The sequence below is a fragment of the Leucopleurus acutus genome (assembly GCF_964270905.1).
Source record: "Leucopleurus acutus genome assembly, chromosome: 2".
Taxonomy (NCBI): Eukaryota; Metazoa; Chordata; class Mammalia; order Artiodactyla; family Delphinidae; genus Leucopleurus; species Leucopleurus acutus.
Genome location: NC_139143.1, coordinates 97,580,019 through 97,606,077, shown reverse-complemented (window position 1 = coordinate 97,606,077; position 26,059 = coordinate 97,580,019). Strand labels below are relative to the sequence as shown.

The window sequence follows — 26,059 nt, the reverse complement described above, 5'->3', positions numbered from 1 at the left end:
GTTCCTTAAGTTGGAAAGTTCCATGAAATAGGCAGACCTTCCCCTAGGGGTCAAGGAGGACACCACAAAGACAAGCCCTAGTTTGAGACACCATGATGCGTAGAAGACCTGGAAGTTTCTGTCCTGCTTTTGGTAGGGAGAAGCGGCTGAGCAGGGGAGAGTGGACTGGGGAGGCAGTTCTGTCCTGTGCTCCTTGGGGGCAGGGCAGGGAGACCACGAAGGACTATCTGCCAAACGTGCCTGGAGATGAAGGGAGGGGTTCCTTGCATCCCCAGCCTGTCTGTCCTTGGGCAGAAAGGCCCTTCGCAGGGAAAGGGGCTTCCCACAGCCGTGCCGCCTCCGCTCTAGGCTCCAGAATCAAGTTCTCCAGCCAAGGCTGCAGCGCTCTCCTACCCAGCAAGCTTATTTTAGTACAAAGGGAGAGAGATGAATGGAGGGCTGCAGTTTCTGCCTGCGTTGGCTTGGGCCTGCAGCAGAAATGAGTCTCATTACCCAACCCCAATTCAAAGGATAATTAACAGATGGTATAATTTCTGAGCATTCTCCGCGCCACATGGCTATTAGGTGAAGAGCAAAATGCCTACGCAGCCCCTAGATCCTCCCAAACCACAGAGTCAAAGGGAGTCCGGAGAGGCAGAGCCCCGTGGAGGGCACTTAAGCCATCCTTCTGTGTCTGGAGCTGCCCTTGGCCTTGTTCATCTTCAGTCAGAGAAGAGGGCACTTCCCTGAGTCGTGGGTCCCCCGCCCACTTCCTTTTCCTCATCCAGTCCACTACCATTGCCAGGAGTCTAGTCTAACCCGAATCCCTCTTGCTGTCGCCAAAGCTCATCTCCTTTCCTTTTCCCTGGGGAGAAAGAAGAACGCTGATTTCTCATTCTTGGCATCACTCTGTGGTCACACGGAAGTTCCCTGGGCTGGGGCCTCTGAGAGGGGATTCACAGCTCTCCTGCTGTGACCCACTGAGAGTGACACAGCTGTGACCAGAGTGCCGTGTTGGAAGAGAGCATCTGGCCCCATGCTTTTCAAACTGGGTTCCTCCAGACCCTCAAGCTCCACAGGGGGCCCAGAGGTGTGCTCCTTGGGGAGCAGTGGGGATGTGGCAAGACCTGACGCCCACTTCAACCCAGCAGCACTACTTCTATCCGCTTTATATTCTGGGCTTCTACTTTAGATTTCATTGAAAAAAGGATTCCACTGTTAAATTAATTTTTGAAATTATTGAGCTTATTCGATCCCCTCATTTTACAAAAGGAAATTGAGGCACAAGCATTTGACCAAGGTCACACAGCTAGAGGGTGGTGGGCTGGGCCTGGAAAAGCCCTGGCTTCCTCCACAGGCCAGGCCTCAGACCACCAGTCCCAGCCCCTCGCTGCTCACACCGTTGGCCCTGGATCCCTGGTTGGGGTATGAGAGACGGAAGTCCCTTTGAATCATCCTCCACCTCCCTTGCCTGGCTCTTCTTCAAGGTCCAGCTTCCATGCCTTGACCTCCTCCAGGAGCCCCGGAATCTCCCACACCCCTTCAAGTGGCACGTCCAGTCTGAAGGCCTGCTCTGTGAAGAGGCCCCCCGAGCCCCATGCACTGGGCAGGGCTGTTTGCTGTCACAAAGCTGTGGGTAGAAGGAGGGGAGTGGCAGCTGGACGTTGATGGAGAAGGAGGCAGGGGGCAAGAGGTCATGTCTCCAGACAAGAGGCCCTATGGGGCAGTGAGAATCACTGGTCTAGGACCCAGGAAGCCTGAGTTAAAACTTGGCTCCACCCCTATCCAGCCTTGTGACCCTGTACAAGTTTCACCCTCTCTGGACCTCAGAACCTGCTAATATTAGCATGTTTATACCAGCTGGCTTTTGCTCTGACATTCCCAGCTTACCTCCCCCTAAAAAGCCCAGGTGGCATCCAAGCTGAGGCTGAGGCCATTCTGTACTGTATGCTGCAGCTGGACCCCAAGGGGGCAGCCTGATTAGATCACAACTTTGCTGAGGGGTCTGGGGAGGTGTGGGCTCAGGACCTCACTGTGTGTTTGCAGGGAAGTGGGGTGTCTCTCTGGAATATGGGGGAGGCTTTATACTATCGAACAGGGCCGTTTTAGCTCAGTCTGACCCAGACCTGTGGAGGGGACAGCAGCAAGGGCTCCTATCAGCAGCCAGCGGCATCCAGCCTTGTTGGGTGGCGTGAGGTGGGCACTTGGCCTCCGAGAGCCCTTCAAAAGGTTTTGAAAACCTCTAAGCATACTTAGGGTACTGCCACCATTATTATCATTTGCTGTCTGGCTTCTGATTGTTAATTCCTCTCTAGACTGTTGTAGGAATGTGGCATCGGCCCAGGGTCAGGCCTGGGGTGGGATTGGGGTGGGGGAAGGGGGTCTGGACTGCTTGAATTCTGCAGCACTGGTGCGGAGGACGGCGCTGGGTGGGGCCCACCTCCTTCGGTGCGGCTGGCGTCGCCACTTTAAGGCGGCGGCGGCGCGAGCAGGTCTATGGTAATGAGCCGCCGCTGCTGCCGCCGCCGCCGCCGCCGCCGCCGCCGCCGCCGCTGCTCTGCAGAGCTCGCCCGCCCGCCTGGGAGGCGAGGGAGCGTGGGGCTGGGCCCGGGGCCGCGGCGACAGCAGCAGCAGCAGCGGCGGGGACGCGGGGCACGAGCGGGCGGCGCTGGGCCGTCGGGGGCGGCCGGGGCCGGGCCGGGGTCCGGGTGCGCAGCTCCGCGGGAGCAGGTGGGCTATCCCGCGGGAGCGAGGAACACTCCGAGGATCTGGGGGCCGGCAGGGCCAAGGGCGCGCGGGGTCCGCGGGTGCAGGTGGCGAGAGCCGGGTGTGCCAGTGGAAGCGCGGCGCCAGCCCGTGGTGGTCGGTGTGACCGGGGCGCGGGCCCGGCTCAGGGAACGGTGGGAGCCCGGGCTCCGGTGAGGCATCAAGGAGCAGGCCCCCGGGGACTGGCGCCCTGGCCTGGGCATGAGGCGCGGCGGGGCGGGCAGGAGCGGGAGGAGGAGCCGCCGCCGCCGCCGCCGTTGACCCGGCCGGCCGGGAAGAGGGAGAGATGCGGAGCCCGGCGGCCCGCGCCCCACTTCCAACACTACTGCCGCTGCTACTGCTCCTGCTGCCGCCACTACTGGGAGACCAGGTGGGGCCCTGTCGTTCCCTGGGACCTGGGGGACGCGGTTCCTCGGGGGCCTGTGCTCCCGTGGGCTGGCTCTGTCCAGCCTCATCCTCGAACCTCTGGCTCTACACCAGCCGCTGCAGGGATGCGGGGACGGAACTGACTGGCCATCTGGTGCCCCACCATGATGGTCTGAGGGTCTGGTGTCCAGAATCCGGGGCCCACATCCCCTTGCCGCCAGCGCCCGAAGGCTGCCCCTGGAGCTGTCGTCTTCTGGGCGTTGGAGGCCACCTTTCCCCACAGGGCAAGCTTGCCCTGCCCCATGAGCACCTGTGCTTAAAGGCCCCACGGCTGAGATGCCAGTCCTGTAAGCTGATGCAGACCCCAGGGTTCAGGGCAGGGGAGAGCTCAGCAGAAGCGTCCATGGGTGGACGTCGGAAGAGGAATGTGAATACAGCCCCCCAGTTTCAGCCCCCCAGCTACCAGGCCACAGTGCCCGAGAACCAGCCAGCAGGTACCCCTGTGGCATCTCTGCGGGCCATCGACCCAGATGAGGGTGAGGCAGGTCGGCTTGAGTACACTATGGATGCCCTCTTCGATAGCCGCTCCAACCATTTCTTCTCCCTGGACCCAATCACCGGTGCAGTAACCACAGCCGAGGAGCTGGATCGTGAGACCAAGAGCACCCATGTCTTCAGAGTCACGGCGCAGGATCACGGCATGCCCCGACGCAGTGCCCTGGCCACGCTCACCATCTTGGTGACTGATACCAATGATCACGACCCTGTTTTTGAGCAGCAGGAGTACAAGGAGAGCCTCAGGGAGAACCTGGAGGTGGGCTATGAGGTGCTCACCGTCAGAGCCACAGATGGTGACGCCCCTCCCAATGCCAATATTCTGTACCGCCTGCTGGAGGGGCCTGGGGGCAGCCCCTCTGAGGTCTTTGAGATTGACCCTCGCTCTGGGGTAATACGAACCCGTGGCCCTGTGGATCGGGAAGAGGTGGAATCCTACCAGTTGACAGTGGAAGCAAGTGATCAGGGTCGGGACCCCGGTCCACGGAGTGCCACCGCTGCTGTTTTCCTGTCTGTGGAGGATGATAATGACAATGCCCCCCAGTTCAGCGAGAAGCGCTATGTGGTCCAGGTGCGGGAGGATGTGGCCCCAGGAGCTCCGGTACTCCGGGTCACAGCCTCGGATAGAGACAAGGGCAGCAATGCCCTGGTGCATTACAGCATCATGAGTGGCAACGCGCGGGGACAGTTTTACTTAGATGCCCAGACTGGGGCTCTGGATGTGGTGAGCCCTCTTGACTATGAGACGACCAAGGAATACACCCTACGGGTTCGAGCACAGGATGGCGGCCGCCCCCCTCTCTCCAACGTCTCCGGCTTGGTGACAGTGCAGGTCCTGGATATCAATGACAATGCTCCCATCTTCGTCAGCACCCCCTTCCAGGCTACTGTCCTGGAGAGTGTCCCCTTAGGCTACCTGGTTCTCCATGTCCAGGCCATCGATGCTGATGCTGGTGACAATGCCCGCCTGGAATACCGCCTTGCGGGGGTCGGGCATGACTTCCCCTTCACCATCAACAATGGCACAGGCTGGATCTCCGTGGCTGCTGAGCTGGACCGGGAAGAGGTTGATTTCTACAGCTTTGGAGTAGAAGCCCGCGACCATGGCACCCCAGCACTCACTGCCTCGGCCAGTGTCAGCGTGACCATCCTGGATGTCAATGACAATAACCCGAGCTTTACCCAACCAGAGTACACGGTGCGGCTCAACGAGGATGCGGCCGTGGGCACCAGCGTGGTGACGGTGTCGGCCGTGGACCGTGATGCCCACAGTGTCATCACCTACCAGATCACCAGCGGCAACACCCGAAACCGCTTCTCCATCACCAGCCAGAGTGGGGGGGGGCTGGTGTCCCTCGCCCTGCCGCTGGACTACAAACTGGAGCGGCAGTACGTGCTGGCTGTTACTGCCTCCGATGGCACACGACAGGACACGGCACAAGTGGTGGTGAACGTCACCGACGCTAACACCCATCGTCCCGTGTTTCAGAGCTCTCACTACACGGTGAATATTAACGAGGACCGGCCAGCAGGCACCACGGTGGTGCTGATCAGTGCCACAGATGAGGACACAGGTGAGAATGCCCGCATCACCTACTTTATGGAGGACAGCATCCCCCAGTTCCACATCGATGCAGATACAGGTGCTGTCACCACCCAGGCCGAGCTGGATTATGAGGACCAGGTGTCCTACACCCTGGCTATCACTGCCCGGGACAATGGCATTCCCCAGAAGTCTGACACCACCTACCTGGAGATCCTGGTAAATGATGTGAATGACAATGCCCCTCAGTTTCTGCGGGACTCCTACCAGGGCAGTGTCTATGAGGATGTGCCCCCCTTCACCAGTGTCCTGCAGATCTCGGCCACTGACCGTGATTCTGGCCTTAACGGCAGGGTCTTCTACACCTTCCAGGGAGGCGATGATGGAGATGGTGACTTTATCGTAGAGTCCACGTCAGGCATTGTGCGAACACTGCGGAGGCTGGATCGTGAAAATGTGGCCCAGTATGCCTTGCGAGCATATGCAGTGGACAAGGGGATGCCTCCAGCTCGCACGCCCATGGACGTGACGGTCGCTGTGTTGGATGTGAACGACAATCCGCCTGTTTTTGAGCAGGATGAGTTTGATGTGTTTGTCGAAGAGAACAGCCCCATTGGGCTGGCTGTGGCCCGCGTCACAGCCACGGACCCTGACGAAGGCACTAATGCCCAGATCATGTACCAGATCGTGGAGGGCAACATCCCTGAGGTCTTCCAGCTGGACATCTTCTCTGGGGAGCTGACCGCTCTGGTGGACTTGGACTACGAGGACCGGCCTGAATACATCCTGGTCATCCAGGCCACGTCGGCTCCCCTGGTGAGCCGGGCTACAGTGCACGTCCGCCTGCTTGACCGCAATGACAACCCACCTGTGCTGGGCAACTTTGAGATCCTTTTCAACAACTATGTCACCAACCGCTCGAGCAGCTTCCCCGGGGGTGCCATCGGCCGGGTGCCTGCCCACGACCCTGACATCTCCGACAGCCTGACTTACAGCTTCGAGCGGGGAAACGAACTCAGCCTGGTCCTGCTCAACGCGTCCACGGGCGAGCTGAGGCTGAGTCGGGCACTGGACAACAACCGACCTCTGGAGGCCATCATGAGCGTGCTGGTGTCAGGTAAGGAAGGGCCCAGGTGACATGGGGATGGGGGTGGTCCGTGGGGGAGGGCCTGGAGAGCCATTCAAGGCGGAACTGCTGACCCGCCTCTGTCCCCGGTACTGGCCCGGCGGTTGAGGGGTGAGAAGCAGCTTGGGAAGGAGCCCTAGAAATCCTGGCAGCTGTGCTGGCCCTGCCCGCTGCCCCGGGCTGCAAGACCTGGCTGCTTCGGTTGGCCGCCCCCTGCCTGCCAGCCTGTGACGTGGTGGGGGAAGCGTTGTGAGGCTGCCCTGGTGACGGCTGCCAAGAATTGTGAAAAAAGGCGCGTGGAGGACTGGGGTCCGGGAGAGCTGGGGGAGGGATGGAGAGGACCGTGGCCAGGAGAGGCGAGCCGGCGGTTCAGCGCCCCTTCACGCCCGCCCACCGGGGTCTCCCTGTGATCTCATACAGCCTCTGACAGAGCTGAGGCCGTGGGGCACAGGGTTGCCACTTCGGGGTCAGGACCCTGCAGTCGGGCCCCTTCTGGCTCCCGGCTGAGCCGCAGACCGGCTGAGGGGGACTTTGTCTAGGACATTCTTTTCCCTCCAGGCAGAAAGAGCCTGGCCCGGCTCCCCCTTCAGAGCTCCCACAGGAAGTGAGGCCACAGCTCATTGTCTCTGTCCAAACAGACCCCACTGTCAGAGGTTGTGGTTCGGGGTCCGGCTTGGGGGAGGGGCTGCAAGCCCGGGGCAGGCTGCAGCCTTCTGGGTCCCCTTGCTGCCCCAAGGGCTGGCTGTTCTCAGACGCCAGGCCTTCCCTGCAGGCCGTGAGAGCCTGGGCTCAGGGGATGGGGTGTGGGGACCGCAATGGGCCAGGGGACTGGCGGCCTCTGAAGGCACAGCCCCCTGATCCAGTGGTGAGAGAACAGAATCCTGGGGCATGGGAGCCTGGCCGGGACCTAGGCCGGGCATTCCAGCTGCTTGGCCAAGCGCTCAGCCTGCAGACTCCCTGGACAGAAGGGCTGGGGGAGGAGAGTTGGGGTGGGGACGACATCCTGTCTCTTCTGTCAGCTACAGGGAGTGGGCAGCAGCAGCAGCAGCAAGGAGGGGGCCAGCACCAGGTTGCTGAACCCCTTCCCCAAGCCTGGGAACAACTGGGACCCTCATGAGGGCTCACTGTTAGCTGTGCCCTGGGGATGGGTGGGTCAGGGTACCCTCACTCCAGACACATCAGGGAGGGGAGAAAGAGAAGAGCCTGCCGGGCCTCACTTCCACCCTGGGGAGTCTGGGCCAGGATGGGAGTGAGAGGCGTGCAAGACACAGGGTGTGGCTTCAGCTCCCCACCCCCTCCACTCATGGTCCTTCCGGGGACTCATGACTCCCCTCCCCACTCCTCAGGTGGCCATCAGAGCCAGGGCACATGAGCTTTTAGAGGTCACGGACAAGGCTCTGTGCATCTTGAAGCCTCAGTTCCTCTCCAGGAGGAGTAAGTGGGAGCTGGAGCTCCCCTATCTCGTCCTTCTCTGTGCTGGGAGGCAGGGGGAAGGAGTGGAGAGGAAGGGCCTCTCCCTCCTGTCCATCCCCAGTCCGCCCTAGGTGATGGAGGGATGGGCAGGGGCCCCACCCAGCCTTTGTGCTCCTACCAGAGCAGAGCCCCAGACCTCAGCTCCCCTAGAATAGAGGGGAAGGCCTCGGCTAACCCTCCAGCCCTAGCCCCACCCTCTCCCCTCAGCCCTGACCCTTGGAGGCAGTCACCACGGCAACCCCAAAGTTCAGGGAGGCTGGGGTAAGGGGGATTGACTCCTACTGCCCCTTTGTTTTCCTTCTCTTGTTCTTTGTCTCTTCTTTCTTTCCCGCCTCTGCCCCTGGGGGCCCTTCTGCACGGCCCCCTCCATTGCCCTCTCCCCATCTCCTGTGTGACTCTCTCCTGCTTTCCCACTTTCTCCACTGCTGGCTCTTTTCCTGGGCCTTTGTCTGCCCCTGTTTGGTCTCTGTGTTTATGCCTCTCTGATTTCCCCCTCTCTTGTTCCCTGTGGCTGCAGCTGCCCCAGCTTGGGCCGGATGGCTCCCCTGAAGCCTGAATTCTCCTTGCCTCTTCCTTACCCTGCTAGGGCGCACAGGAGCTCCTGTCCATGGCCTGGTCATTCCCCAGAGTGGCAGACCCCCTCCAGGCCTACAACTCCCACTGGCACATCTGCCAGGGGAAGAGGGGCTTGGAGTCTGATTCTGCCACAGTCTGGGACTTGGCACTTTTCCAGGTGTGGCAGGTTGGGTTCTAGACACAGGTGGGGTTTCCTGGAGTCAGGGCCCATCCCACCCCTTTTCTTCCCAGGAGGATGGCTCAGGTAATGCACCCCCCACCCCTGTTTCCACCGTTACCTTTTGCACCTGAGGGGTGACCCAGGTCAAGGCAGGAGAGAGGAACAAAGAAGCAGCAGAGAGCAGTAGGTTGACTGCTGGGATGGGGGAAAATAGCGGAGGGGGCAGGTGGCCACAGATGGTGGACCAGATGGGAAGCAACAGAGACACACTGGGCAAGGGGCGCAGGCGGGGCCTGGGATGACGGAGGGGGGACATAGGGAGGAGTGCTTGTTCCCAGGGCTGAGTGGTGGTGAGGTTTCTCTTGACTGCCCCCTCCCCTCCCTGATTAGTTAGAAGTACTCTGTGTGGATTCTTGGGCTGCATTCTGCCCGGAGGGACTATGCCACCAAGGAATAACGGCACCAGGTACACAAGAGCCCTGTGCCAGCTCCATAACTAAGTGCAGGGGGGTCTGAAAGAGGGAGAACAGTAGAGCCTGAGGTCATAAATCTGGGCAGGCTTCCTGGAAAAGGTGAGTTTAGAGCGGGTTAGAAAACCAGGAGGGCCGTGGGCTGGTGTCTGGATAGGCCAGGTAGGAAGGAACAGCTTGTTCAGTAGCAGCAAGTCAAGAGAAGGAGGAGCAAGTGAGTGATGACAAACAGGCTTGCTGGTGAGAGCAGGCGGGCCTTGCATTCTCAAGCAATGCGGCTGGAGGGCAGGTGGGCAGTGGGCCGAGGACACGGCTGAGATGGGTGTCTGGCTTTAGCCTTCCCAGCCGCCAGTGCAGTTAGCCACCTCAAGTCGCTGTGACACAGAAGCAGGATCTGTTCCCAGATCCCTTTCCTACTCCCACCCCACCCCTGAAATACCAACTCCTGTCCCATTCCTGCTAGGGTGTCCTTTTTAATAGCTACCCGGGCCCCTCCTGCTGTGTTTTAAAGACCCTTTCTTCATTATGGAGACCAAATAAATTCTCATGAACATCTTACTGAACACCTACTATGCGTAGGACATTGTAGTAAATAAAAAAGATGAATATCCTTTATAGCCCTGCCAAGCCATTTCCCTCTCCCCTTGGCCTCCAGCTTTCATTTTGAGCTAAATAAAATCCATTGCCATGTATTTGTGCATTCAGGTGTATATGGTATTTCGGGGCTTAGGGTGTGTAGGTGGAGTGAGAAGCCAGAGTGTTAGTACTTAGCTGTTTATAGGTGAGTGTGTGGCCTGGAGGTGTGGCAGGCACTCGGCTATAATGCGGTTAGCCAAGTGGGTGATGAGTAGCCAGAGGCCCTAGGGCCGGAGGAGAGGTCAGCCCACTGGGGCTCTTGTCTGGGGCTCAGGGTGGAGAGCTGCCCAGGCCCTTCCATCTCTGACCCCCAGAACGCCACAGCATCAGGCCAGTGGGTGGTGCTACCACCCGTAAGGTGGCTCAGCTGGATTTCCTGGGGTGGGGCCCCCCAGGCTACCCTCTGCAGCCCAGAGAGTTGGGCGGGAAGAATGCTTTGTGTGGGGCGTTGCCATGGGGATAGCGGGCCTGAGCCCAAGCAGCCGTGGGGCTCAGTGGGAGGGGGACTGGGTGGCCCACTGACCCAGTTCACCCTCCATTCTCTACTGCAGTGGGGGAGGGGGAACATGGCCAGGGTCAGAGTTATGGTAGTGTTGAGAAATAGAGGCTGAGGGGGCAGAAGGATTATATCTGTGGGTCTCTCATGGTGCTCTGGGCCCTGTAGGAAGGTAAGAAAAAGGCGAAATAAGATTCTTGTGCAGGAAGGCACCTGGTCTGGTATAAGGGAGCAGGACCTGTGGCTTGGGCAGGGAAAGGTGCACAAATATTAAAAGATGTATCCGTGCTTCACAACAGAGGGTTTCTGGGAAGTATGCAATAAGAAGTTCTGAAAATCAATGCCCTTAAGTGCCCATGCGGGCTGAGCCATCATGGAGTGACTCTCCCTCAGGTGAGGTACACATAACTCCTAGTGCACCTTTATGCCAATTAGAAAAGAGGACCCTTTGTTGGCAACTAGGCAATGCAAGAGTGTGCAGGCGGGATTTCAGCCCGCACTCACTCCTTCCTCCGGCTGCTCCTGCCCGGGGCCAGGTCTATGGCTTGGCAACCCTGCCCTCCCCAGGTGCTGACCGTCTCACCTCTCCGCAGATGGCGTGCACAGTGTGACCGCTCAGTGCGCACTGCGCGTCACCATCATTACCGACGAGATGCTCACGCACAGCATCACGCTGCGCCTGGAGGACATGTCGCCCGAGCGCTTCCTGTCGCCCCTACTGGGTCTCTTCATCCAGGCCGTGGCCGCCACGCTGGCCACACCCCCAGACCACGTGGTGGTCTTCAACGTGCAGCGGGACACGGACGCCCCAGGCGGCCACATCCTCAATGTGAGCCTGTCGGTGGGCCAGCCGCCAGGGCCCGGGGGCGGGCCTCCCTTCCTGCCTTCTGAGGACCTGCAGGAGCGCCTGTACCTCAACCGCAGTCTGCTCACGGCCATCTCGGCGCAGCGCGTGCTGCCCTTCGACGACAACATCTGCCTGCGCGAGCCCTGCGAGAACTACATGCGCTGCGTGTCGGTGCTGCGCTTCGACTCCTCCGCGCCCTTCATCGCCTCCTCCTCCGTGCTCTTCCGGCCCATTCACCCAGTCGGGGGGCTGCGCTGCCGCTGCCCACCTGGCTTCACGGGCGACTACTGCGAGACGGAGGTGGACCTCTGCTACTCGCGGCCCTGCGGCTCCCACGGCCGCTGCCGCAGCCGTGAGGGCGGCTACACCTGCCTCTGCCGCGATGGCTACACCGGTGAGCCCTCACCGAGGGAGGGGGGACCCCTGGGGGCGGCTCTGGGGGGCTAACGCCGCGGTGCCAGCACAATCAGGCTAAGGACAGGGGTGGCCTCGTTCTTTTCCAGAGTAAGGTACAGGGTACACTGGCCATTCACAAGTCCCACTTGCTCTTTCACAACCACCTATTGAGGAAGGCAGAGAGGGGACCCCTTCTTCTCGGCCACCTACCCAGCCCCCACCCCCAAGTGGTGTAACTGAGGTCAGCTCTAGCTCTAGAGCCAAGCGGCTTGCATTTGTATCCCAGCTTTGACAATACTAGCTGGGTGACCTTGGGCAAGTTACTTAACCTCTCTGTGCCTTAGTATTTTTTAAGTGGATGATGAATCTATTCACATGATAAGGTGGTTGTGAGGACTGATTTAATACGGGTAAAGACCTGGCCTGTAGGAAATGTTGGCTGTGATTTAAGGGAAAGCTGAGATCAGGTGACTTGCTCCAGGTCTCATCTGGATTAGAGATGCGGCTGGGCCTAGTACCTGATCTCTCCCCACTGGTGAGTGAGTTACCTTTCTGAGCTGCAGCAAGTGCTTTTTTCCCTAGGTATTGAGGGGAAGGCACAGAAGAGCTGGGGAAACTGGAGGGTTTGGGTATGGGGATAGTGGTTTTCAGATTATCGCACCTGTGTGTGACCCTGAACAGAATAGCCCCACCCTTGCCCAGGTGTGTAAAACAGCGTCCTGACCAAGAGGCCTCCCTGCTGGCCTGTTTCCAGGGGTCTTTACACGTCCTGTCCCAAGCCTCTCCCTGGGATGCTCACTGCCTCTGCTTTGTGCTCCTGACCCCTCCCTGCAGGCTCCTGTTTTTCCTCAGGACATCCCCTTCTCTCCTCCATGGGTCCTTCCTTCCCAGATGCCTTAGGGCTTGCTCCCTCTCCTCCAGAGCTATGCCCACTGGCTCTGCCAGCAGTGGTAGGCAAGCCCCACTGCCACCCCTGCTGCATCTTCCTGCCCAGAACTTGCCAGACTTGACTCCTCTCAGCTGCTACTGTGGGTGGAGGGGCGGGTGGGGAGCAGAGGGGTGGGCTTGGGGGAGGGGAGGGAAGTCTTTGTCCAGGAGGATGGGGTAGGGGGGTGCTTAGAGTAGGCGAACAACAGTTTCCATGGAAACTGGAGCCTGTCACTAGGCACTGGAGCTGAGAACCTATCTCTAGAATCTGGGAATGGGGAGGGAGAGAAAAGGGTGGATTTTTCCATCTGATATTGTTGGAATTTTCATCTCCTCCATTGAATCCTGGTCTGCTCCCAGGGCTCAGTTCCCTACTCTGTCAGCATCTCCCAAGTGCACAGAGGTCCTCAGTCTGGACCCCAGGGCTCAGGGTGGGAGTTCCCTGCCCCATTTCTGGAAAGTCCCCAGCTTCCTGCCCACACCATCCCATAACTCCGACAAATCCAAGTGGAAGCCTGGTCTTATCCCCAGGGAGGGAAACTGATCTTGGTGCCTGACAGGGACAAAAGCAGCAGTAGGAGGGAGGGAGGAAGCAGGGGTTGGCAGCAGCCCTCATGCTGTCCTGCAGGCCCTTCCCTCCATGCGCATTCACCCCTGAAGGGGCCAGAACACCCCTAAGCTTGCGTGGTAGCCCTGACACCAAAGGCCACTAGGACCTGGCCCTTATAATCAGCGACCTCGTGGACCTGTGCTCTCGAGGTCCAAACAGGGCTATGGAAGGGACTGGGAGCCTCAGGGAACTCGCAGGACAGCCGTAGATGGGATTGTGGTGAGAACAGCCCAGTGCGCCACGCACAGCACAGAATGGCTGAGTTTGCACATGAGAGGAAGTGGGGATGCCTGGGAGAGTTTGGGGGTATTATGGGGGTCACAGGAGACCACGGAGGGATCACTGGATGCAAAGGGAGTCCCAGTTCCCCAGGCACTTGGTGCTCACCTGCCTTACCTCTTGCCCAGGTGAGCACTGTGAGGTGAGTGCCCGCTCAGGCCGTTGCACCCCGGGTGTCTGCAAGAATGGGGGCACCTGTGTCAACCTGCTGGTGGGCGGCTTCAAGTGCGACTGCCCATCCGGAGACTTTGAGAAGCCCTTCTGCCAGGTGACCACGCGCAGCTTCCCCGCCCGCTCCTTCATCACCTTCCGGGGCCTACGCCAGCGCTTCCACTTCACCCTGGCCCTCTCGTGAGTTCCTGGGTGCTGGGGGTAGGGGCCGGGGGGGGGGGTGTCTGGTGCCTCCTGTTCTGCGGACGAGGTGGGAAGTCAGGCAGCAAAAGTGCCCAGAAAAGGTTGTTGGCAGAGCCAGGTCTGCACTTGGAATTGCCTGTGCAGTTGGCCAGCAGGCCTCCTTCACCCACCAGGGCCGTCTACGCTCCTCCCACCCCACCCTCAAGGGTGGGAGCTAGGATGCCAAGGTTCTGCTTCTGGTCCTGGTTTGGGCTCATCTTCCACACTCTAGCCACATGGCCCATAGCCTCGGCCAAGGAGTCAGCCCTCTGGAGAGTCCTGAGTAGGATCAGGGCTGGTTAGGTGGCTGGGGTGCTGGCATCCAGGTGGGTGCCCCATTGCGTGCCCCCATCGCCCACTCCTACTCAGGTTTGCCACCAAGGAGCGTGATGGGCTGCTGTTGTACAATGGGCGCTTCAACGAGAAGCATGACTTTGTGGCCCTCGAGGTGATCCAGGAGCAGGTCCAGCTCACCTTCTCTGCAGGTGATCCCGCTTGCCCCATGTCCTTGCCCATCTCCTAGAGGCCCCGTGTCTCTCGGCCCTTGACCCCAAGGCACACACTCTCCCAGCCAGATCTGGGCCCAGCCCAACCATGAGCATCCCCTCCCCATTCCCAGCCCTCATCTGGTGTCCCAGCTCACCTGGGTCCTTTCCCCAGGGGAGTCGACCACCACCGTGTCCCCGTTCGTGTCCGGAGGGGTCAGTGACGGCCAGTGGCACACAGTGCAGCTGAAGTACTACAATAAGGTGGGTGTGGGAGGCGGTCAAGGAGCTGGAGGGTTCTGTCGTTGGCTCAGGAGCTCACCTAGACCTGGGGGGCACTTGCCTCCCCAGGGGCTGGTCATGGCACTTCTGGCTGAGATGGGGGAAGGGAGGGGTGGAACTTACCACCTTGCTGGGCATTCCCATTCCGCTGGGTGGTATAGATCCTTCCTGTTCTAGTAGGCAGAAACTTGAGTAGACGCTGAGGAAGGTAAAGTGCGTAAGTCCTGTGAGCACACATCAGTGTGCATGTGTGTTTGTGTACACACACACGTATATGTGGGGGGGTGTGTACACACAGGGGGTGAGTTAGTGCCTGGCCCGTGACCTGAGTGGCTCTTGCCCACTCTTTCCCGTCTCTGCCCTTCCCTGTCCACAGCCGCTGTTGGGTCAGACAGGGCTCCCGCAGGGCCCATCCGAGCAGAAGGTGGCCGTGGTGACCGTGGATGGCTGTGACACAGGGGTGGCCCTGCGCTTCGGAGCTGTGCTGGGCAACTACTCCTGCGCTGCCCAGGGCACCCAGGGTGGCAGCAAGAAGTAAGCAGGGGAGAGGGCTGGGGCTGCGGTGAGGTGTGGGCCAGTCAGGGAGGAGGGTTGTAGGGGGGCCTTTGGGGGCCCTGAAATGGGGACCAGTTCAGACGGGGGTCATCCCTCGCCTTGCTTCCCTCTGCCCCTGCTTAGCGCTCTGTGGGGGCTGGGGTGGGAGGTGGGAGCGGGCAAGATTGGGGGACTAGAGCTGGGCCTCGTGCAGCGGTCTGGGGAGGGGCGGGTATCAGATGAGAGCAGCTCCGGGTTGAGGCTCCCCTTCCCCTGGCTGCTCTGCAGGGCCCCTTGGGCTCCTGGCCTGGCGACAGGGCTGAGGGAGGAGGAAGAGCCGGAAGCACCCCACTCTCCCTCATGTTGCAGCCATTTTCGCTCCCCCAGGTCTCTGGACCTGACAGGGCCCCTGCTGCTGGGCGGGGTGCCTGACCTGCCCGAGAGCTTCCCTGTCCGAACCCGGCACTTTGTGGGCTGCATGAGGAACCTGCAGGTGGACAGCCGCCACGTCGACATGGCGGACTTCATTGCCAACAACGGCACCGTGCCCGGTATGGGGGCTGGGGTAGGGGCGAGGCCAGGGGCCCTACGCAGAGAGGAGGGGTGTGCCTGCTGCGGGGACCCCTGCACATGGCGGGTCTCAGAGCCCCCTCCAGCCGCTGCCACAGGTTTTCTGTTGGGAGCCTCCACCTGAGCGCCCTTCTCTCCACTCTAGGCTGCCCTGCCAAGAAGAACGTGTGTGACAGCAACACTTGCCACAATGGGGGCACCTGTGTGAACCAGTGGGATGCCTTCAGCTGCGAGTGCCCTCTGGGCTTCGGGGGCAAGAGCTGTGCCCAGGGTAGGGGCCAGCCCTCAGAGGTCGGGGCCTGGGAGCTGTCAGCACTGCTGGGAACACTGGCAGGGTCTGGGCAGGCACTGGGCAGGGCCCAGCTGAGCTGGGCTGTGGGTAGAAAAGCGTGTCTGGGCAGAGCCTTGAGAGGGTAGCACGGGAGACAAAGGGCCCAGTCAGAGGCAGGCCTGGGCACAGGGCAGGTGAATGCTCTGGGGGGCGGGGCTGCCGTGGAGAGTGGGCACTAGGAGGGACAGTGCCCTGCCTCCCAGGGAGCCGCCCCTGCTGAGCATCATACCCCCTGGGGCACTTGGGTGCTCCACCTCTCAGAGTCTGCCTTTATCTGTCTCCCCAGAAATGGCCAACCCGCAGCGCTTCCTGGGCAGCAGCCTGGTGGCCTGGCATGGCCTCTCGCTGCCCATCTCTCAGCCCTGGCACCTCAGCCTCATGTTCCGCACACGCCAGGCCGACGGCGTCCTGCTGCAGGCTGTCACCAGGGGGCGCAGCACCATCACCCTGCAGGTGATGCAGAGAGGGGTGGGGCAGGCGGGCCCTGGCCAGGGTTGGTCAAAGATGGCTGGGCGGGGCCTTTCCCTGGAAAGAAAGGCAGCTAGGTTCGTTTGGTGGATCACTGCTGCCATCTCTTGGGCCCAAGGGAAATAATACCTTTTCCTCTCTGGCCTCAGCTGGGCAGCAGGATGGGTTTGGTGGTCCAGGAAGGAGGACAGTGGGCTGGAAGAAGAGCCCATTAAGGCAGTCTGCTGACCCTCTTTTCTTCTGGTGCCAGCTTCAGGAGGGCCACGTGGTGCTGAGCGTGGAGGGCACCGGACTCCAGGCCTCGTCTCTCCGGCTGGAGCCAGGCCGGGCCAATGATGGCGACTGGCACCATGCACAGCTGGCACTGGGAGCCAGTGGGGGCCCCGGCCACGCCATCCTGTCCTTCGACTATGGGCAGCAGCGGGCAGAGGGCAACCTGGGCCCCCGGCTGCATGGGCTACACCTGAGCAACATTACCGTTGGGGGAGTGCCTGGGCCGGCCAGTGGTGTGGCCCGTGGCTTCCGGGGCTGTTTGCAGGTAAGCCTCCTGCCCTGCCTTCTCATCTCCAATAGCTGGAGGCTGGAGGCCCGCTCCACAAAGGGCCAACACTACCTTGTCCATCCCAGGGTGTTCGGGTAAGCGAGACGTCCGAGGGTATTAGCAGTCTGGATCCCAGCCGTGGGGAAAGCATCAATGTGGAGCCAGGCTGTAGCCTGCCAGACCCCTGTGACTCGAACCCATGTCCTGCCAACAGCTATTGCAGTGACGACTGGGACAGCTATTCCTGCAGCTGCGATCCAGGTATGCCAGGGATCCAGGGAAATGGGGCAGGTTAGCAAGTGCGGGGCGGCGACGGTTCACTCTGGCTCTGCCGTGTGACCTGGGGCTAGTCACATCACCTCTCTGAGCCTCTCCTCCTGCACTACAAAGCCAGAACCAGCTGGTATAGCTGCTCAGGATAGAAGGGGATGGATGAAGGCAGGTTTGAAGAAAGTGCTAGGGGAAGGTGGGGATTGAGCCTCTGCTGTCCTTCTGGTCCCAGGTTACTATGGTGACAACTGTACTAACGTGTGTGACCTGAACCCATGTGAGCATCAGTCCGTGTGTACCCGAAAGCCCAGTGACCCCCATGGCTACATCTGCGAGTGTCCCCAAAATTACCTTGGGCCATACTGTGAGACCAGGTAAGTGGACCATTGCAGGCAGCAGCAGGTCCCAGTGGCACTGCCTGTGTCTGCTGTGTCCCTCCGAGTACTGAGAACCTGGCTGAGCCACAGCCAGGCTCAGAAGGGCCACACATGGCTACGCCAGACGGGTGGCAGAGGGAGCCCATGTCTGCCTGGTCCTTCTCCGCAGGATCGACCAGCCTTGCCCCCGAGGCTGGTGGGGACACCCCACATGCGGCCCATGCAACTGTGACGTCAGCAAAGGCTTCGATCCGGATTGCAACAAGACAAGCGGCGAGTGCCACTGCAAGGTGACAGCCCCGGCCTAGGCCTCCATAGCGGCTGCCTTGGCCTCTGTTCTGTACCTCCTGGGCCCTTGGGGGGGACAATGAAGGAAGACTCTGCAGAGAGCTGAGGGCTTATGTGCCTTTGCTCCACTAGGGCGGGCAAGGGGCTGTTTGTCCTCGTGTGTCTGGGGTGTGGGGCGTCCAGGACCTATACTTAACCAGTGAGCTCTGGGTCAGCTATACTGGTTGTTTGCAGCCTGTTCTGATTGGTGTCTCATTGATGGATTAAACTCCAAAACATTACCAGTTGTTACATATTTTGAATGTACCATTCTTGGTGGGGACCTGAGGTCAGGGAGCCTCTCTCCAGAGGGGCCACAGTGAAGGATCCATGAGCATCCAGGGAAGAGAGCCTGAGCCAGTGACCCCATCCTCCCTCTCCCCTCCCAGGAGAACCACTACCGGCCCCCTGGCAGCCCCGCCTGCCTGCTGTGTGACTGCTACCCCACGGGCTCTCTGTCCCGAGTCTGTGACCCTGAGGATGGCCAGTGTCCATGCAAGCCAGGTGTCATTGGGCGCCAGTGTGATCGCTGTGACAACCCTTTTGCTGAGGTCACCACCAACGGCTGTGAAGGTAGGGCTCTTGTGGTAGATGGGTGGCCCTCCCTGCTGTGTGCCAGGCCCTGGTGTCCCAGGGAGGCCAGGAGCAGGGGCTGGTTGCAGGCCTGAGGCTGCACAGGGAGGGCTGGGGAGCCTGGCCAGAGCTGTAGGGGGACAGTTGCTCCTGAGTGACGGTGTGTGCTTCCCTGCAGTGAATTATGACAGCTGCCCACGGGCCATCGAGGCTGGGATCTGGTGGCCCCGTACCCGCTTCGGGCTGCCTGCTGCTGCCCCCTGCCCCAAAGGCTCCTTTGGTAGGTGCTGGAGGCCCAGAATGTGGGACTGAGGACTTGGCCTTTCATCAGTGGGGTGAGGGTGGGGAGCCCCTGGCTACTGATCATAAGACCCCACTTTCCAGCCTCCAGGTCCTGGGGATTCCATATCCCATGCTTCCTTGGCTCACTGTTCCCTGCTCCCAAGGTTGCCTAAATGAAAGGTGCCTATATCTTGGACTCTTAACAAAAGTGCTAAAAAACCTGCAGTGTGCATGGCACAGGGCTGGGTGCTAGAGATTCAAAGATGAGTCACACAGGGTTCCCGTCCTCAGCTCACCACCTAGTGCTGGAGTTATGCCACTAGAAAGATGGTCTGGGGAGTAGGGGAGGTGAGGTGCTGTCCCAGGCGACCCAGCCGCAGGATGGGGGCTGGCGCTGGTCCTTGGATTGACGATGACCAGAGTTCAGAAGTAGAGAGTGAGTGGCAGGGAGCTCAAGGTGGTGGCTGGAGAGAGACAGCCACGTCTGGGGGCTCAAAGGGACCACATGTGCCGCAGGACCACGTGTACTGCAGGACCACGTGTGCTCCTGTAGCCCTTTTTTGGGCTGATCCTACAGAGGTTTTGGCTCTGGTGTTCTCCACACGCGTCTCCCTGTTTTCACCTGCAGTACAGGATGTCAGGGCCCTTGTTTGGTTGTCTCCTGCCTCTGGTCCATGAGGGGCTGCCCCCCAGCAGAACTCAGCCAGGTCTTGGCAGCCTCCTGTGTCTCCCCCTGAGGCCTGCCCTCCTGGCTGCCTTCCCCCAGGGACTGCTGTGCGCCACTGTGACGAGCACAGAGGGTGGCTCCCCCCAAACCTCTTCAACTGCACATCAGTCACCTTCTCAGAGCTGAAGGGCTTTGTAAGTGGAACTTCTCATCTCCATCTCCTTACCCCTGCCCCCTGCCCTGGCCCAGTATGACCTGCCTGCCTCCCCAGCTTTGAGAAAGGGGACTCTGGAATTCCAGCTCCTGCCTCCCAGGGCCCCCACCTGGAGGCCATTTCTCCCCTTTCCTGAGTCCTTTTACTCTAGAGTTCCAGTTCACTCTCTGGGTACCTCACTCCTGTGCTGACCCCCCAGCCTATCTTGGTCCCAGGCTGAGCGGCTGCAGCGAAACGAGTCAGGCCTGGACTCGGGGCGCTCCCAGCGGCTGGCCCTGCTTCTGCGTAACGCTACCCAACACACGGCTGGCTACTTCGGCAGTGACGTCAAGGTGGCCTACCAGCTGGCCGCTCGGCTACTGGCCCACGAGAGCACCCAGCGAGGCTTCGGGTTGTCCGCCACACAGGATGTGCACTTCACCGAGGTGGGGCTTGGAGGGGGCAGGAATGGCTGGGTGGGTGGAGGTCACGGTGAGTGAGCCTGCTCCTGGCCACCTGGGGGCAAACTGGGGGGCACTCCCCACCCCTGCCTTTGGGGAGCTCTCAGCCGGCATGAGGCCGCCATGAGACCCGCTGAGCCATGGCCCAGCATATGGGTAACTTAGAGCACTTCTTCCTAACCCTTCTCATAGCAAGGCGCCCATAGAAAATAATGTTTGTACTGGGGCCTGGTCTGATCAGGCTTCTCAGAGGAGAGGCCCTGCCCATCGTGCCAGGACAGGGAGGAACCAGCATCTAATGACATCTGTGTGGGAAACTCTTAGAGACTGAGGAGGAAGGGTTAGAGGGAGGGGCATGGTGGGGGGCGAGCCAAGGCTGGTCTAGGTACAGGCTGGGGCCTGGTGCTGGGGACGAGGACTGAGGCTTCAGGCACAGCCCACCGAGACCGTGCCCTCCCCCAGAATCTGCTGCAGGTGGGCAGCGCCCTCCTGGATGCAGCCAACAAGCGGCACTGGGAGCTGATCCAGCAGACAGAGGGTGGCACCGCCTGGCTGCTCCAGCACTATGAGGCCTACGCCAGTGCCCTGGCCCAGAACATGCGGCACACCTACCTAAGCCCCTTCACCATCGTCACGCCCAACATTGGTGAGGCTGCTGCCAGGGTGGGAGGGTCCAGGGAGAGTCTCTGGTAAGGGCGGCCGTGCCAGGGGCCTGCCCACCTCACCGGGGGTCTGACCTGTGACCTCTCCCTAGTCATCTCTGTAGTTCGCCTGGACAAGGGTAACTTTGCCGGGGCCAAGCTGCCCCGCTACGAGGCGCTGAGAGGGGAGCGGCCCCCGGACCTTGAGACAACGGTCATTCTGCCTGAGTCCGTCTTCAGAGGTCAGTGGGGGCCAAGGGGTGGGTCAGGGGCCAGGCCAGGGCATCTGCGCAGGACCCAGCTGAGTGGACAGTGTCCCCATCCCAGAAACGCCCCCCATGGTCAGGCCCGCGGGCCTTGGAGAGGCCCAGGAGCCAGAGGAGCTGGCACGGCGTCAGCGGCGGCACCCGGAGCTGAGTCAGGGTGAGGCGGTGGCCAGTGTCATCATCTACCGCACCCTGGCTGGGCTGCTGCCCCATAACTACGACCCAGACAAGCGCAGCCTGAGGTGAGCGGCTGGGGAGACGAGTCGGGGGGAGACAGGTCGGGTGGGTGAGGCACAGAGAGGGGCCAGGGGTTGGGGGCATCTCAGAGTGATTGGGGCGTCCTCCAGTCACACGACTACCGTGGTGATTGTGTGCCCGCCTGCCCGCGCCAGAGTTCCCAAACGCCCTGTCATCAACACGCCCGTGGTGAGCATCAGCGTCCATGACGATGAGGAGCTTCTGCCCCGTGCTTTGGACAAGCCAGTCACAGTGCAGTTCCGGCTGCTGGAGACGGAGGAGCGGACCAAGCCCATCTGTGTCTTCTGGAACCATTCGATCCTGTGAGCCTGCACTGCCCTGCCCCCAAGGCTTTGGGCGGAGAGCTCAGGCCCCTGGGCACCCCACCCTTCTTGTCTCCTGACCCTGCCTCCCTCACGCAGGGTCAGTGGCACAGGTGGCTGGTCAGCCCGAGGCTGCGAAGTCGTCTTCCGCAACGAGAGCCACGTCAGCTGCCAGTGCAACCACATGACGAGCTTCGCTGTGCTCATGGACGTGTCCAGGCGGGAGGTTGGACCCACCAGGGGTAGCTGCAGAGCTGGGGGTGGGAGCCAAGGGCACTGGACTAGGTGCTTAGGCCCCGCCCTTCCTAATCCCTCTGGCTCTCTGCCACCCACCCTGCAGAATGGGGAGATCCTGCCACTGAAGACGCTGACCTATGTGGCCCTAGGGGTCACCTTGGCTGCCCTACTGCTCACTTTCCTCTTCCTCACTATTCTGCGTGCCCTGCGCTCCAACCAGCACGGCATCCAACGGAACCTGACTGCCGCCCTGGGCCTAGCTCAGCTGGTCTTCCTCCTGGGAATCAACCAGGCTGACCTCCCTGTAAGATGTTCCTCCTCACGCAGAAACCTTCCCCAGTGCCCAGCCCTCTCAGGCTCCCATACGCGTCCTCCCCAGCGGCCCCCTCAATCCCTGCTCCTGCAGTAGTGACTGAGCCAGCCTAGTGCCTGGCCCCCAGTTTCCTCCTCTCTAGCTCCCCCTTACTTCCCCAGCACCCTAGAGGTACCTTCCTCTGGCCCAGACTCCCCCTGAAGCACCCCCCAACACCCAGGCTCTCCTCCCCTGTCTGGCGAGAGCAGGACCCACACTCTGGGTGTGCCTTGGTCACTGACTGGGCGCGGCCTGGGCCCTCAGTTTGCCTGCACAGTCATCGCCATCCTGCTGCACTTCCTGTACCTCTGCACCTTTTCCTGGGCTCTGCTGGAGGCCTTGCACCTGTACCGGGCGCTCACCGAGGTGCGCGACGTCAATGCCGGCCCCATGCGCTTCTACTACATGCTAGGCTGGGGTGTGCCCGCCTTCATCACAGGTACCCGCACCCCCGATCCCGGGCCTTGAGGTTCTACGTCCCTAGGGCCTAAGTCCATCTTCATGCCACCTTCTCCCACTCCCATCCCAGGCCCAGAGGCCCACATCCCTATGCCCAGACCATGTTCTCCACAAGTATCCCTCTGGTTTAACTCAGCTATTGACACCCCCACTCAGGGACAGGGTCCCCCATCCTGGAGAGGACGGCATGGACAGATGGTGGGCAGAAGCCTTCATCCCCTGCACCTGGCCCTAGGAGCCCACTTGACCGCCTGACTGATTTCCAAGTCCCTGATCACCCCTTCCCCGCTGCTGTCACCAGGTCTAGCCGTGGGCCTGGACCCGGAGGGCTATGGGAACCCTGACTTCTGCTGGCTCTCCATCTACGACACGCTCATCTGGAGTTTTGCTGGCCCCGTGGCCTTTGCTGTCTCGGTAAGTGCTGGAAAGCGGCTGGGGGCGAGCAGGCTGAGTGTGACCTCAGGATCCCGTTTAGGAATTGCTGAGGCCTCCATAGGGTGGGGTGGAAGCTGTCTGTTCCCTGATGGTCCCCCTCACACGTCCCCCTCCCCTGCTAGATGAGCGTCTTCCTGTACATCCTGGCGGCCCGGGCGTCCTGTGCTGCCCAGCGGCAGGGCTTTGAGAAGAAAGGCCCTGTGTGAGTATGGGGTGTGGGTGCCGTGGCAGTGGACGGGCATCGGCATGGGAGGCCTCACGGCCAGACTCACAGCCCACCCCCTCCCCAGCTTGGGCCTGCGGCCCTCCTTCGCCGTCCTCCTGCTGCTGAGCGCCACGTGGCTACTGGCACTGCTGTCTGTCAACAGTGACACCCTCCTCTTCCACTACCTCTTTGCTGCTTCCAATTGCATCCAGGTACCTGGTCCGACCCTTGCCCTGTGGGAGGCTGGTGGAATTGTAGGTGGGAAGCTTGGGTACGAGGTGCCTTAATAAGCACTTAGACACTTGCTGCTTCTTGCCTGTCAGGGCCCCTTCATCTTCCTCTCCTATGTGGTGCTTAGCAAGGAGGTCCGGAAAGCACTCAAGTTTGCCTGCAGCCGCAAGCCCAGCCCTGACCCTGCTCTGACCACCAAGTCCACTCTGACCTCGGTGAGGGAGCCGGGGTCAGGGAGGTGAAGGGGTCATGGGGAGTTGAGGGGGAAGAGGCAGGAGGGACAAAGGCTGTGCTTTTGTCCCACTTTTTCTCCATCCTTATATCCTTTCCTGGAAGGAGGAAGGGGTGGTGAAATGGTATGTGTGGCCTGGAAGAAGGGGCCTGGGGTCGGGGAGGGGGATTTTTGACTTGGGAGGGATGGGAGCAGAGCTTAGAATAGATGAGGGAGTAGCCAAGACAGGTAATCAGGTCATAAATGCCCCACAACTGAGAATCCCTTGTGCCTCTTGGTAAATCTTCTGTGCCTCCCAGAATGCTCCCAGGAGATAATTCCTGGTGCCATCTTTTGCCAGCAGACCCTTATACAGCCGAGTCCGGGGCACTTGGGGTGCGTAGAACTGGCACAGCTATGGCAGAGCTACAACACTACTAGGCCCTGAAACGGGGGCAGCAAAGATGTGGGGCCTCTCTCTTCAGTCCTGGGCATGTGGCGGGGAGAACTTAGGGCAAGCTCCCTCGGCCCCTCCGCTTTCCCGGGGCCACCCCTTCCGGCTCACCCATGTACTGACCTCCCTGTTCCCTGCCTAGTCCTACAACTGCCCCAGCCCCTATGCAGATGGAAGGCTTTACCAGCCCTACGGAGACTCAGCAGGCTCTCTGCACAGCGCCAGCCGCTCGGGCAAGAGTCAGCCCAGCTACATCCCCTTCTTGCTGAGGTGAGCTCTGGTGATGGGACAGTTGGGGAGGGGAGAAGGGCACCGGGCATGCTAGACCCAGGCCAGGCTGCTAGGAGTTGCGTAGCACACACCATGGCCGACACGGTGGCAGCTTGAAGTGGAAGCAGTGAGGAACATGGGGAAGGAACTGGAAAACCCAGAACAGAGAAGAGAATGGGACACCGGGTGAGGGGCCAGGCTGATGCCTCCAGCATGTCTTGTCTTCTTAGGGAGGAGTCCACACTGAACCCTGGCCAAGGGCCCCCTGGCCTGGGGAACCCTGGTGGCCTATTCCTGGAAGGTCAAGACCAGCAGCATGGTGAGGACGGAACCTCCTGACGGCCAGTGGTGGTGGAGGCACAGCTGCCTAACTTTTGTTGAGGGTGGGCAGTGGCGGATGGGCTGCCTGTGATCTCTCCCACACTTCCTAGATCCAGACACAGACTCTGACAGTGACCTGTCCCTGGAAGATGACCAGAGTGGCTCCTATGCCTCTACCCACTCATCAGATAGTGAGGAGGAGGAAGAGGAGGAAGAGGCGGAGGCCACCTTCCCTGGAGAGCCGGGCTGGGACAGCCTGCTGGGGCCTGGGGCGGAGAGACTGCCCCTGCACAGTACCCCCAAGGGTGGGTCAGCGCAGGGTTGTGGCCTTTGGGGGCAGTGGGAGGGCAGAGGGGCTGGGATTCCTGGGAAGCAAGACTAGGGTGGTGACTCTCCTAGCCGTCTGTCTTCTCTGGGCCTCATCTACTTCCTTTCTCCACCAGATGGGGGCCTGGGGTCCGGGAAGGCCCCCTGGCCAGGAGACTTTGGGATCGCAGCAAAGGACAGTGGTGGCAATGGGGCTTCTGAGGAGCGGCCGCGGGAGAATGGAGATGCCCTGCCTCGGGAGGGGTCCCTGGGTCCCCTTCCAGGCCCTTCTGCCCAACCTCACAAAGGTGAGCGGGGTATGCTCAGCTGCATGCTCCCCCATCAGCAACCTCACTCCTCACACTGGCCTGTGGCTGGCAGGGCTCTCGAGGGCAGCCCCATGCTCCTTCCACCTGCTCCTCATGGCACCCGCCCTCTGGCCCACAGGCATCCTCAAGAAGAAGTGTCTGCCCACCATCAGTGAGAAGAGCAGCCTCCTACGGCTACCCCTGGAGCAGGGCACAGGGTCTTCCCGGGGCTCCTCAGCCAGCGAGGGCAGCCGGGGTGGGCCCCCTCCCCGCCCTCCACCCCGGCAGAGCCTCCAGGAGCAGCTGAACGGGGTCATGCCCATCGCCATGAGCATCAAGGCAGGCACGGTGGATGAGGACTCGTCAGGCTCCGAGTGAGTGTGGCTGGGTGGGCGGGACAGGGTGCAGCCCCACAGAGGCCCCGCCTCCAGGCCTCCCAGGCCGCTCTGGTGGGCAGCAGAGTGTGGCCCAGGTCCCTTCAGGCCACATGCCCACAAACATGACACCCTGTGGGGTCAGCCCAGCCCAGCATCGGGCAAAGTGAGGGAGGGTGGGGAGCTGGGGTTGCTTTTCTGTTTCCTTCTTCTGGTGAAAGCTTCTCACTGTCTCCTCTGCTCTGACTAACCCTCTGTCTGCCTTTTCTGTCACTTTCCTTTCCTGCCTCTCCAGATTTCTCTTCTTTAACTTCCTGCATTAACCCTGGGCCGGTGGTTCCTACACCCTGAGGCTCCCTTGCGCTCCCCAGCTGCACTCATGCTCCCACTCCTGTCTTGTGCTTTATCCCGCCCCTGCTCCCCCTGCCTGCCTGCCTGCAGCAGCGACGAAACATCCATCTGAGGAGCCT

The 26,059-nt window shown here is 60.9% G+C and overlaps 1 protein-coding gene across 2 annotated transcripts; it reads left to right on the top strand.

Moving 5' to 3' along the window:
- Nucleotides 1–3,031: 3,031 nt before the first annotated feature.
- CELSR2 (cadherin EGF LAG seven-pass G-type receptor 2) lies at nucleotides 3,032–26,052 on the top strand (the record flags this gene model as incomplete). 2 transcript variants are annotated; one of them, XM_082865747.1, is made up of 34 exons in its annotated part: nucleotides 3,032–6,326; nucleotides 10,740–11,387; nucleotides 13,334–13,556; nucleotides 13,968–14,083; nucleotides 14,259–14,347; nucleotides 14,742–14,899; nucleotides 15,287–15,450; nucleotides 15,615–15,740; nucleotides 16,087–16,253; nucleotides 16,519–16,806; nucleotides 16,896–17,070; nucleotides 17,312–17,453; nucleotides 17,626–17,746; nucleotides 18,173–18,356; nucleotides 18,535–18,636; nucleotides 19,405–19,499; nucleotides 19,735–19,944; nucleotides 20,422–20,605; nucleotides 20,714–20,842; nucleotides 20,928–21,108; nucleotides 21,259–21,426; nucleotides 21,526–21,652; nucleotides 21,767–21,967; nucleotides 22,280–22,454; nucleotides 22,776–22,888; nucleotides 23,032–23,111; nucleotides 23,200–23,326; nucleotides 23,438–23,560; nucleotides 24,153–24,280; nucleotides 24,511–24,599; nucleotides 24,712–24,906; nucleotides 25,045–25,215; nucleotides 25,355–25,589; nucleotides 26,031–26,052. In XM_082865747.1, the coding sequence occupies 34 exons, from the start codon at nucleotides 3,032–3,034 to the stop codon at nucleotides 26,050–26,052; spliced, it is 8,751 nt and encodes a 2,916-aa protein (XP_082721873.1). The 2 variants fall into 2 exon arrangements, with proteins under 2 accessions (XP_082721873.1, XP_082721872.1); XM_082865746.1 differs by lacking the exon at nucleotides 26,031–26,052 and adding an exon at nucleotides 25,885–25,912.
- Nucleotides 26,053–26,059: the final 7 nt, after the last annotated feature.